Below are 11450 nucleotides of genomic sequence, written 5' to 3'. Positions count from 1 at the left end.
TGAGGCAAATATTTACTGGACGCGTTGAAGTACTAAACCATGGAAGAAGTTTGGGGCCGGTCGCCGATATACCCTCTTCTTTACTGGACATCGCGTGTGCCCTACGGTGATTCTGGATGGGTGAACATTTGGGTAGCGAAGAACTAGTATCGGAATATTATTGCTGTTTATTAGATCAACCTTTTGACTATTAATGAATGACGTAGAAGAAATCCCGTTTAGAAATAGGGGACGAATCTGATCGTGACACGTTTCACCGCCTTCGTATTTGTAATGCTTCCCTCCCTCCGGCCCCACACATGGAGAATAAGACCTTTGAGGCCACTAGCCCGATAAATTCGACGCCATCTCAAGCTGTTCTTCGAACCGAAGGAAAGCTCGAATCTGATCCCTTCTTGGTCTTCTTCCTCGCAAAATCACACAAGAATTTCACCCTAGATTCGAGTTTCTGAGCCAAAAGTGGGCTGTTGATCGCCTCGTCCGAGTCGATGTTGAGTCGCCTCTGACGTTTGTTGATGATTTGTGGTGCTCTTTGTTTGGCAGAATCAGCGGCATGGCTGTGGATTGGGGTGGGATGCTGATGAATCCGGGAGTGGTTTCGGCCACCGACTACACCTCGGTCGCGTCGATCAATATCTTCGTCGCGCTCCTCTGCGCCTGCATCGTGATCGGCCACCTGCTGGAGGAGCACCGGTGGATCAATGAGTCTATCACTGCCTTGGTCATTGTGAGTTCCCTCAATTAGTGCTTTTGACTAGGAAATGAGTCAAATTTAGGGCTGTGCGAATTGCAGGGACTGTGCACTGGAGGTGTGATTCTTCTTACCACTCGAGGGAAGAGTTCTCATATTCTGGTTTTTAGCGAAGACCTTTTCTTTATCTACGTGCTTCCACCAATCATTTTCAATGCAGGGTACTTCCCTTTGTGGCTCTTTTCTAAGTTCAATTCTTGCTTTAATACTTCACTCGTTTCTTTGAAACACAGTTTATCTGACTTCAACTCTTTTAGTTTCGTTGTTTGGACTGTTCTATGGATAATTTAGGTACCTTTTCTGTGGTTGTGAATCTTAGGGGTCAAATTTAGTTGGAGTTTGCTTTCACTGCCCCAAAGGTTTTGTATGCTGTGCTAACTCATTGAAGATTGAGCATTGCTACTAGAAGATTCATTCCTTATATTGGCTTCTTATTAACCATCATCCTTAATATATATTTTTTGAAACTCAACAATTTCATTTTTGGCAAAAATTATTGTTTTGAAGTGATACACATTATATCAAACTGCTTCCTATGTGTTGAATGGCTTCCCGCAATACTGTAAACTATGTAGCAAATCCAAGACACCCATTTTGAGGAAACCAAATTCGGTATTCTCCTCTGTGTCAGCAAGTTTGCTTCAAGGTTTTTTTATATGACTTTTCCTTACAGAAGAACTTCTACAATTTTGTTGATCTTTCTTAGGTCTCTATACTTTGTAGACCATTTAATCCCATGATGCTTAAAGGTTTATATTATATAACTATTAGTAAATTCACTAAAGTTAAACACTAACCTTCTTTCAGTTATAGTCTTATTCAAGACATCTGAAGGTTTCTGTTTGATTAGTTGATTGTTGTGACTATGTATATCTAGAGCACCTGAAGGTCTGAATTTGAATGTATGCTTATCTAAAGAAACTATGTCTTTTTCCTAATCAGGTTTCAAGTAAAGAAGAAGCAGTTCTTTCGGAACTTCATGACAATTATGCTTTTTGGTGCTGTAGGGACACTGATCTCATTCATCATCATTTCACTTGGTAAGTTCTGAATGTTGTTGTGTTCTCTCAGGAAAAAAATTGTAGTAGGTTTTTTACACATACGGGCTGTCAAAGCACTGATAATGTAATGCACACAATCATCTGAAGTGCATACGTATTAATGGCCCTTCCTTACATCTGTTTCTTTGCTGCAATACAAGATACCAAATTATGCATGTTTGAAAAATCTGTTATTCTTCTTTAGTAGTTTGCATTCTCTAGAACTGATACATTGGCCTCTTCAGTTATATGAAAGCAACAAGCTGTAGTCTAGTCCTCTCCATTCCTCGCAACTCTCTGCCTCAATACTAGTTCATGCTCCTTAGGGCATGGAGATCTTTACAGTTGATGACAAAAAAATAATGTTTGTTGAAGTGGAGGAAGACTATATCTGTTGTCAGAAAACTTATTGATCTAGGTGGAACCAGATGTTTGTGCGAAACATTTTCAACTGCATTGAACTTGAACACCCACTATTTTGAACTTTCAGGATAGCCCTAATTTAGTGTTTTTCTTTCTCTTATTTATACTGCCTATCCATATCTTCTGGACATCCGTTTTTAAGTTCTGAAGCTTGGAAGTCAAACTTCTGTAATTCTTGGAAGTTTGATTTTTGGAAAGTTTGCTGCAGCTATTTGGTGAAAAAATCTTGATCACAAAAGCTCAACATTAGGATCACAAATAATTGTCACTTAGTCGTGAGAAACTGTTTTCGAGTGTTGAACTACCTGTTTTAATTTGATTTTAATGCATTCTTTTAAAGAATATTGGAGGAATGATCCCTCACATTGAGAGATGTGTGAAATATTGTCCGACTTGCACATTCTTGTATGATAGTCACAACAGATAGGTTCACACTTTCTTGAATATCAGAAGCCTTCCAATTATTCCTTCCTACACTTTTGTTGCCAGTCCAATCAAGTTCTGTGAGAGAGGCTTCAGGATTTGAAAATGGTGAAATCTTTTATGTATTTGGCCATTTTAGGGAGTCCTGTAGTTCTCCAATTGTTGCCTTGGAGTTCTATTGAATCCTGAGTGTTAGTGATGCTGGATTTTAAATGTCTGAATATCTAGCACCATTTTCTCTAGTTCCAATCTCCTCTGTTTCAATTTTTCTTTGTAAGTCTAAGGCTAGGGCTTCTTTCTCGTCTTTCTCCCTACATGGACTGTTATGATCTGCAATTGACATCTCTTCTGGCATGTCGGTCAATTACTTGATGTAGCATATGTATTAGTCTCTCTTGCTCAAATGTGTTGCCAGTGTCTTACTGGCAGTTGGTTTTACTTGTGCATATTTATGGAATTGTCAACACCTTCCATTGACAGTGGGAATTCAGAATGTGCAAATTAAAACCAACTGAATTCCCACTGTCCAACTTGTATGATAGTCCAGTGTCATCTATGTAAGAAGCATTAGGAGCAGAAGAAAATAGGCAATCAGCTTTGAGGACCATAACATAATGCAAATGTGATGTCTTTGGGATGTCAAAACCTTCAAAGTTTTATGGATTAAGATACATTTTTTGTGAATACAGAAATTCTGTTATGTTGACATGAGAAAGTTACACTTGGAGAGATGTCAAATGATAAGCATAGCTTCCACTGAAAGCAGCTGTACTGATCACTCTTTGATACTTGTGGTGTTTTATGGTCTCTTGCTTGCAGTGTTTTCAGAACTTACATAAATTGCAAATTATTCTTTGCAAGGGTTATGGAAAAATTTTCAGTTACTGAATTGTTGAGTTGTTTGAATGTGAAATTGAAGTTTGGTCATATGGAGCATTGAATGCTGGCATGATTCTAGCTTGTAGTTGCAGTGTGTCATAATCGAAACAGACTAATATGTCTCTCTTGAAGCACAAGGTAGTAACTCAAGAGAATTAGAGGTCATCCATGGCATTAAACATGATAAAAGAGTATGTTCACAAACTTACGGTATCCATGTCTTCTCATGTTTGTCTGACTCTGTTTGTAAATGCATGATGTTCCGAAACCTTGACTTTGTAGCTAACCTCTCTTATGTTTGAATAGCATGCGTTCGTCTATATGATGAGAACTCATCACCTTTGACATTATTGATCGATCCAGGTGCCATTGGATTATTCCGAAAACTTGATATCGGTGCACTCGAAATTGGAGACTATCTTGGTAAACAGCTAGAGAAACATGATTTGATCCTTTTTATAAATCTAGATATGTTATTCTGATCTTTCTGAATACTGTTTCTTTGGGTTATTTCCACATACACATTTTTCTTTGCAGCAATTGGAGCAATATTCTCTGCGACGGATTCTGTTTGTACCTTGCAGGTTCTGAATCCAACAAAATCTTTCACAAATTTCTTATGAATATATCTGAATACTGAATTTACGAGTTTTTGCTCACTGAATAGGTGCTTAACCAGGATGAGACACCTTTGCTTTATAGCCTGGTCTTTGGTGAAGGTGTTGTGAATGATGCGACATCGGTGGTGCTTTTTCATGCAATCCAGAACTTTGATCTAATTCATATCGATGCCATTGCTGTCTTGAAGTTTGTCGGCAACTTCCTTTATCTATTTTTTACCAGCACATTGCTTGGAGCAATTGTAAGTCTCTCAACTCCCCATCTCCCTTCTTCCTTCCTCTCCCTCACTCCTAGCCATGTTTAATAATTTTCTCTTGCATAGTAGTTATATTTCTGGCTGATAATTGCTCATGCTGCAGGCTGGATTGCTCACTGCTTATATTATCAAGAAGTTATACTTTGGCAGGTTTGTGAAATGATGTTGATTGTGGTTTCCCGTAGAGAACTATTCTTAATGACCAGCATCCTAAAGATTTTGATTCTTCTCTTATTTTTTTTGAAGTTAAACATATAGCTGAGAATTATTTGTTCTTTTTGTCTTCCCTCCCATTGAGTTAAAAGGGAAGGTTGATATACACCATTAAAAATAAACATCTTTCAAAAATGTTCCTGCTAGTGCAAACATCCATATATTTGTTTATGTTCTTTTTTATCCAGACATTCGACGGATCGAGAAGTTGCCCTTATGATACTCATGGCATATCTTTCTTACATGGTGGCTGAAGTGAGTTACTTCTCCTGAATTTTCAGTGTTCTCTTTCTTCCGTCTCCATGGTGTTGGATGCTTAGATGATGGTTGATTTCTTGGTATTGTGGAAATATAACTTTCCTTGCAGTTGTTAGACTTAAGTGGTATTCTCACAGTATTTTTCTGTGGGATATTAATGTCGCACTATACCTGGCATAACGTGACAGAAAAATCTAGAATCACCACAAAGTATGTGATTTCCTTTTCTCATTGCCTCAAACAACATGCTCTTCTACATTTTTGTTTTCTCCTATTTTCTTTGGCTCACCGATATAGTCAGGATATACCGTATGATCTTTTGCTTGCTTGTTGCTGCAGGCATGCATTTGCAACTCTGTCATTTATTGCAGAGGTTTTTCTGTTCCTTTATGTTGGCATGGATGCACTCGACATTGAGAAATGGAGATCTGTCAGCAACAGGTTTGTGACTTATTAAGCCTCTATATATATGTTGAACAGCACAAAAAAATACCCAAAATTTCTTCTTTGTTGAATAACAGATCTCGGTGTGTCAAAAGGCACCATTCTTGTTGAATTTGGCCATTTCAATCCAAAAAAAAAAAACTCTTTTTTTGTTTCTAGTGGCTGATTTTTAGCAACAAATACTAGTCCCTAGTGTAAAATTGTTCTTCATATTTTTAGCAACAGTAAACTTTCTATACATTTTCGGCATCTTACAAGTTGGTCATTGTTTTCCCTCACTATTTCTCTTCATCTACAGCCCTGGAAAATCTGTGAGTGTAAGCTCAATTCTGCTTGGCCTGGTATTTGTTGGAAGAGCTGCTTTTGTTTTTCCACTTTCTGCCCTATCCAACTGGAGAAGAAAATCTCCAGATGAAAAGATCACCTTTAAGCAACAAGCAAGTGTTCTTCCTTTTTTCACCTGTATCCGTACGACCTTGTTTACATGTTCCTCTCTGCATTAAGCTCCAGCATATGATCAACAGGTGACGATCTGGTGGGCAGGTCTCATGAGAGGAGCAGTATCAATTGCACTTGCGTACAATCAGGTTAATTCAATTTCTAACCTTTCACCCATCCATTTAACTGGTGGTTTGCCAATGCAAAATGCAATATTTCTCAATGTATCAGCATAGTTATATTGGATGAAAAATGTCTTTATATACATTTGATGTGGCAAGCTCCACTTTGGGCTACTAATGGACTGTTATGAGATTATTCATACACTACTCTCATGTCATCAGAAGCTCCACCCGTCTATCATGGACTATGCATTTTTCTTTTCTTTTTTGTCCTTCTGTAGTTTACCAGCTTTGGAGACACCGAAGAGCGTGGAAATGCATTTTTGATCACCAGTACCATCACCGTCGTTCTTTTCAGCACAATAGTAAGGACTCTCATCCTTCACACTTTGTTACTGTTCTTGGCTCAGATGTTTGAGAGAATGCCAGAAACTGTTCCTGAAATCAGGAAAAATAATTATGATATAGTGGTGATAGATTGTTTTAATATGATCGTGCAAATTTTGAATGACATTTTCTCATTTGCTTTAGGTGTTTGGGTTGATCACCAAGCCTCTAGTGGGATACTTACTGCCTCCGAGCGCTACTGGCCATTTGAGCAGTCTAACTCTCAGCTTCACATCTGAGCCCTCGAGCCCGCCCAGATCTTACCTCTCCATGCTGCTTGGGTTCGGACAGGAGTCTCAGGTCGAAGAAGAACAGACTGTTCCGCCTCCGCCTCCGCCTCCTCCGGACCTCCGTATGCTTCTCACAGCTCCGAGTCGCTCGGTTCACCATTACTGGCGCAAGTTCGACGATAAGTTCATGCGTCCAGTGTTCGGTGGAAGGGGTTTCGTTCCTTTCGTGCCTGGTTCACCCACCGAACGCAGTCTCCATCCATGTCAACCATCTAAGAGCGAGCCGGAAGGAGACAACCCACCTCCACTTTCCCCTGTTCCGGCCACCTCTTAACCGGAAGGGGGAGAACCCACCTCCTCTTTCCTCTTTTCCTGCCACATGTACGTTTGTGTTCGGTCCGTAACTGTGGGGATTGTTGATGTCGCAGTGAGAGAAATGAAACCTGCATGTGATTTTGGTGCGTTCTTGAGTGAGTTTTCTGGATTTTTTTTTGTTTTTAATTCAAATGTCCTCAGTTTCGAATAATTTTCAAAAAATTTTCACTGATTTTAATAGTATTTTTTTCGTTAATATTTTAGTCACTATAATAAAAAAAATATAAAATTTACTTAAAAATATTATAAATAATATAAATAGATTTATAATCTTTACCAAACGAAATACAATATAAAATTTTGATATCATAATAAATAATGATAATGCATAAAAAACATAATATATTGTAACATTATTGAAAAACGCCAAAGTGTTTAAAATGAAATCAAAATATACTATAGACCATTTGATATATTATATTACGATTTAAATAGATAGTTATGATTGTTTAAAAATAACATCATCCAAATAAAGATAAAAAATTAATATATTATAGTATTTTAACCATTACAATCAAGATATTTAAAATTTCTTTAAAAATATTATAAATAATCTAAATTAATTTGTAACCGTAATTAAACCAACTAGAAAACTAAAACTATGATACTATAATGATTTATGAACAGTGATAATTAAATAGATATAATATAATATCACTTATAATATTTTTTAATAACTTTATAATATTCTCGATATCTCAATAAAAAATACTATAAATGAACTAAATAAAATATTATAATAATTTAAATCAAATAAAAAATATAAAAAATATCATTAGGATTGATGAGAGATATAATCAGGAGGGAGTATCAGTTGAAACAAAAAAAGATTTTTTTGGGGAAAAAAATGAAAAAGAAACTTCTTTATATTGCAAATGAAGAGTTCTTTTGAGATTGTACCTCTTTATTGGGTTCATTGCATTCGTTTATTTGATACATTAATGAAAATTTTGGAGTCCGATATAAATGATGCTGCTGGCAGCTCGCTACAGCATCTAGCAATCGCACCTCATGTAAAACGATGATCAATCAACCGTTGATCTTCATGATTTTGTGGGTTAGACGGTTGAGATGTATTGAGCAGACTTTCCGACCTCAGCGACAGCAAAGCAAGTCCAAGTCGGCATTGTTAAAACGACCAGAAAGCCCATAACTGTTTGCTTCGGGGTATTATGGTCATTTTGGCACCTTTCGATACTACCAAGGTTACCTCGTTCTCTTTATATTCGGATCTCACCTTTCCTCTCTCAAGCTCCTCGTGTTCGTCGCCGTGATCTTCCTCCATACCTCTCTCTCTCTCTCTCTCTCTCTCTCTCTCTCTCACAGATCGATCTATGGCTTCCATAGCCGGAATCGCGATCCCGGTTTCGGCTCGGCCGCCGCGGCAATCTCTGCAGGTATCGATCGCTTTTGGTCTCGTCTTTGCCTACTGCCTTGCCTGAGGGTTTTTCATTGGATCTTTGTTTCTGCCTTGCGGAATCATAGAACCGTGTGGTTCACTACTTTTTGTTCAGCTTTATATGTGTTTTTGCTTTGATTCTGTGGACCCGATAATGCTTTCGAAAAATCTTTCCTTTTTTTTGTCTTTACGAGATCTGAATGGATCAAGCGAAAAACACCTTGATTGATATCGTTTGCCATTTGATAGCTTTAATTTCAGTCCTTACATCTTTCTCCGCCCCTACATCTTACTGAGCCTCCTATGCCTATGCAACCTTCTCTGCTTCTATCTCTACTTTAATCGCTGGCCTTTTGCATCTGCATGTAGCTTCTACTCATCCTATTTGAATGTTGATGTCATTATCTCGAACATCCAGTGGTTCTTCAACAAGTGTGAAGAGCGGATCGCATTCTGAGCCCCTTTCTGAACCTTCCATTTAAAGTGATTTAGCGTCTCTGCTCATCGGGTTTGTCTATTTCACAACCAAGCAACTGCCGTCACCCTTGCTCGACGTGTTTCTCGTTGATCACCGTCACAACATAGTTGCAAGCCTCCCCTTTGACAAAATTATTGTCACCGTCTCTTGCTGATAACACGATCTCCTTATCATGTCCAGCCACTATCCCAACCCACATTTTGAACTGTTGTTCCATTTGCCTTGGCAAACAACGGTGTTGATGCATTTCTAACTCTTCCGGGCATTATAGCATGACCCACATTTTCGCACCAAGGTAGAATCGCTGAACTTAACCAGATATTTACATGGTTTTTTCAACAAATGAGGATGTCTGTTGCTTTAAGAGCATCCTTGGTTTGCTTGTTCGTTGATATTAACTACAGTCGTACCTGAAGAACATCCAGACCTTCTGAACTCTGCAATATCTCTGGAGCTTTATGTAATCATGCTAGCTATGAACAAGGAAAACAAATTAACATGAAGATCAATAGCATGAACGTTTGATTTGGAGATTCCATCTATCTTAAATTAGATAAATGTGCTCAAACGTGCATGATGCTACTGAATTAACTTTTGAGAGAGAGAATACATTCCTACTCCCAAGTAGCATTTTTGATCAAGATCTATGTTTAAATTTTTTTCAACTTGTGATCTTCAATTAACAACTCGGTTCAAGGTTCTGTGGGAAAAAAATTCATGTGTGCTAATCACTATACTAATTTTGTGTACAGTGAACTCATCAAACTAAAATGTTAGTCTACATGATGTTGCAATTTTGTTGCTGGTCTGCAGGTATTTAATGGTCTATCTGCTCTAAAATCAGTTTCCTTTTCAAGCCAAAGGAGGAGCTTCCGGTCAATTCGTTTGAACCCAGCACCGTTTCGTGTATCTTGTGCTGTATGTTTCTTTCACTTTTTATCTGCTTTAAATTTTATAAGTGCAGTCTTGTTCTCATGCTTTTATTTTAGGACTATTGCTGGTTTGCTGTTTGGCTAATCTACAATCAATAACCACTAGGTTCACAGCTTGGATATTTCCTTGCTTTATGGAACATAATTTGATCTGAAAATTCCGAGTTCCACTTATGGCTGCTATGCAAACATGCACTTCTGAAGACACTGATGCAATAGCAACAAATGAACTAGGCAGACAGACTCCATTGCAATCAGCTCTTGTTTATAAATACATGAATACGATGTGCTTCTATGAGTATAAAAGATATAGCTCATCAATTTTTTTGTGATATTATAATATATTGTTATTGTTTTTACCATTCTCCTTATCTCGTGAATATATTTATTGTCAGATGTAGAAATTATCTTCTTTGATACTTATACAGAAAAGAATATTCTTGGCACTGACAGTACTTTGCGTTTTGCATGATTGGTTGGGGAATAGGTTTATTGCTGATTGTTAGATGTCTAATCATAATTCTTTCATGTTTTTAGAACTCTTTATTTTGATGTTAGTTTTGTTTATTTATTAATAGTTATTGTGAATTGTCATATTTTTGGTAAATTTTCTATGAAGCTTAACAAGATTGTTGTTTGTCTGATATAATAAGCTTGTTAATGCTCTATGCCATCCAAATAGTTTCAGTTGTAGTGTGTTTTATCTGTAACACTTCATCAATTGCTCAGTGCTTCATAATCCAAGAATACGGTTCTCTCACTAATTCTCACTGTGACAATCATGCGCACTGTGTAAATGTTAATCTTTGTACTACATAACTATAAGCCATTATATTTATTCTACTGGCTTTTCACAAAGTAGATTGAAAATTGAGCTAATTCGAATGCAGGCTAAACCAGAGACACTGGACAAGGTTTGTGGAATAGTGAAGAAGCAGTTGGCACTTGCCGATGACGTTTCTATTACCGGAGATTCAAAGTTTGCGGAGCTTGGAGCTGATTCTCTTGACACGGTACCATCCATATCTATAATCCACTTTGCTGTTCTAAAAGAAGAAAAAAAGAGAAGCCAATTCAGTTTCTTCCCTGAGTACTTAAAAAATGAGCATAATTTTATGGTTTAGTATGGTACTTAAGTGTCTAATCTAAGAGTAATGGCGTAATGAATCCCGAAGGCATATAACATTTTGATGCATGCTGCAAGTTAATCAAACTTCTTGTGCAGGTTGAGATTGTGATGGGTCTCGAGGAGGCATTTGGAATCACCGTGGAAGAAGAGAGTGCTCAGAGCATCGTGACCGTGCGGGACGCCGCCAATATGATCGAGGAACTCGTGGAGGCCAAGACTGCTTGATCAAACCCGAATGCTTCGTCACATCGCTAGCTTTATCCTTTGGGCTATCGAGTCATTATAGTTTTCCACCGAGTCACATTAGAGTTACGTGTCACGTCACTGCTGGTAGACCTGAGATTCTATGTTATTTCCTTGTTGGTTTGTGATTGGAATTACTATGAATTAGAACTTCCTCGACATCATCAGAAATATTTAATGACTATCTCTTACTGCGTGTTTGTTTTGTTACTGCTGCTTGCCAGCCATTACAGTTACAATGACCTTTTCGAACAATTACGTGAGTCAAGTCATGAACGGTCCGAACCCCCCTCTCTTTGGGTCAAATAGGTTATTTTTGTATTTAATGAAAAATGGACGGTCAAGAATGAAGGAGATGAGAGATGGACGGTTGTGGTGGGATCCCTGGTAACTTACCTATTTATTCCTC

General features: G+C 37.8%; 2 protein-coding genes across 3 annotated transcripts; both read left to right on the top strand.

Moving 5' to 3' along the window:
* Positions 1-320: 320 nt before the first annotated feature.
* Positions 321-6946, top strand: LOC135639794 (sodium/hydrogen exchanger 1-like). 2 transcript variants are annotated; one of them, XM_065153704.1, is made up of 15 exons: positions 321-459; positions 544-727; positions 794-912; positions 1694-1791; positions 3880-3939; positions 4054-4100; positions 4184-4378; positions 4497-4543; positions 4795-4861; positions 4974-5074; positions 5204-5305; positions 5607-5745; positions 5833-5895; positions 6150-6233; positions 6400-6946. In XM_065153704.1, exons 2-15 carry the CDS (start codon positions 554-556, stop codon positions 6817-6819), a joined length of 1716 nt encoding a protein of 571 aa, XP_065009776.1. In that variant the 5' UTR covers positions 321-459; positions 544-553; the 3' UTR covers positions 6820-6946. The 2 variants fall into 2 exon arrangements, with proteins under 2 accessions (XP_065009776.1, XP_065009775.1); XM_065153703.1 differs by having other exon boundaries at positions 341-727.
* A 1149-nt stretch (positions 6947-8095) lies between these two features.
* Positions 8096-11225, top strand: LOC103988568 (acyl carrier protein 1, chloroplastic). The gene is made up of 4 exons (XM_009407145.3): positions 8096-8257; positions 9551-9655; positions 10560-10682; positions 10895-11225. Exons 1-4 carry the CDS (start codon positions 8195-8197, stop codon positions 11021-11023), a joined length of 420 nt encoding a protein of 139 aa, XP_009405420.2. The 5' UTR covers positions 8096-8194; the 3' UTR covers positions 11024-11225.
* The last annotated feature ends 225 nt before the right edge of the window (positions 11226-11450 follow it).

The sequence above is a fragment of the Musa acuminata genome, chromosome BXJ3-6 (genome assembly GCF_036884655.1).
Source record: "Musa acuminata AAA Group cultivar baxijiao chromosome BXJ3-6, Cavendish_Baxijiao_AAA, whole genome shotgun sequence".
Classification (NCBI taxonomy): Eukaryota; Viridiplantae; Streptophyta; class Magnoliopsida; order Zingiberales; family Musaceae; genus Musa; species Musa acuminata.
This window is presented reverse-complemented; position numbering and strand designations above follow the sequence as displayed.

What these genes read in the sequence shown, in the direction of transcription:
- LOC135639794 (XM_065153704.1), top strand. Translation starts at nt 554, where the DNA reads ATGGCTGTGGATTGGGGTGGGATGCTGATGAATCCGGGAGTGGTTTCG. An exon ending in ATTCATCATCATTTCACTTG is followed by an intron (nt 1,792 to 3,879) that starts GTAAGTTCTGAA and finishes TGATCGATCCAG; the next exon opens with GTGCCATTGGATTATTCCGA. An exon ending in CGAAATTGGAGACTATCTTG is followed by an intron (nt 3,940 to 4,053) that starts GTAAACAGCTAG and finishes TTTTCTTTGCAG; the next exon opens with CAATTGGAGCAATATTCTCT.
- LOC103988568 (XM_009407145.3), top strand. Translation starts at nt 8,195, where the DNA reads ATGGCTTCCATAGCCGGAATCGCGATCCCGGTTTCGGCTCGGCCGCCG. An exon ending in CGTTTCGTGTATCTTGTGCT is followed by an intron (nt 9,656 to 10,559) that starts GTATGTTTCTTT and finishes ATTCGAATGCAG; the next exon opens with GCTAAACCAGAGACACTGGA. An exon ending in GAGCTGATTCTCTTGACACG is followed by an intron (nt 10,683 to 10,894) that starts GTACCATCCATA and finishes CTTCTTGTGCAG; the next exon opens with GTTGAGATTGTGATGGGTCT.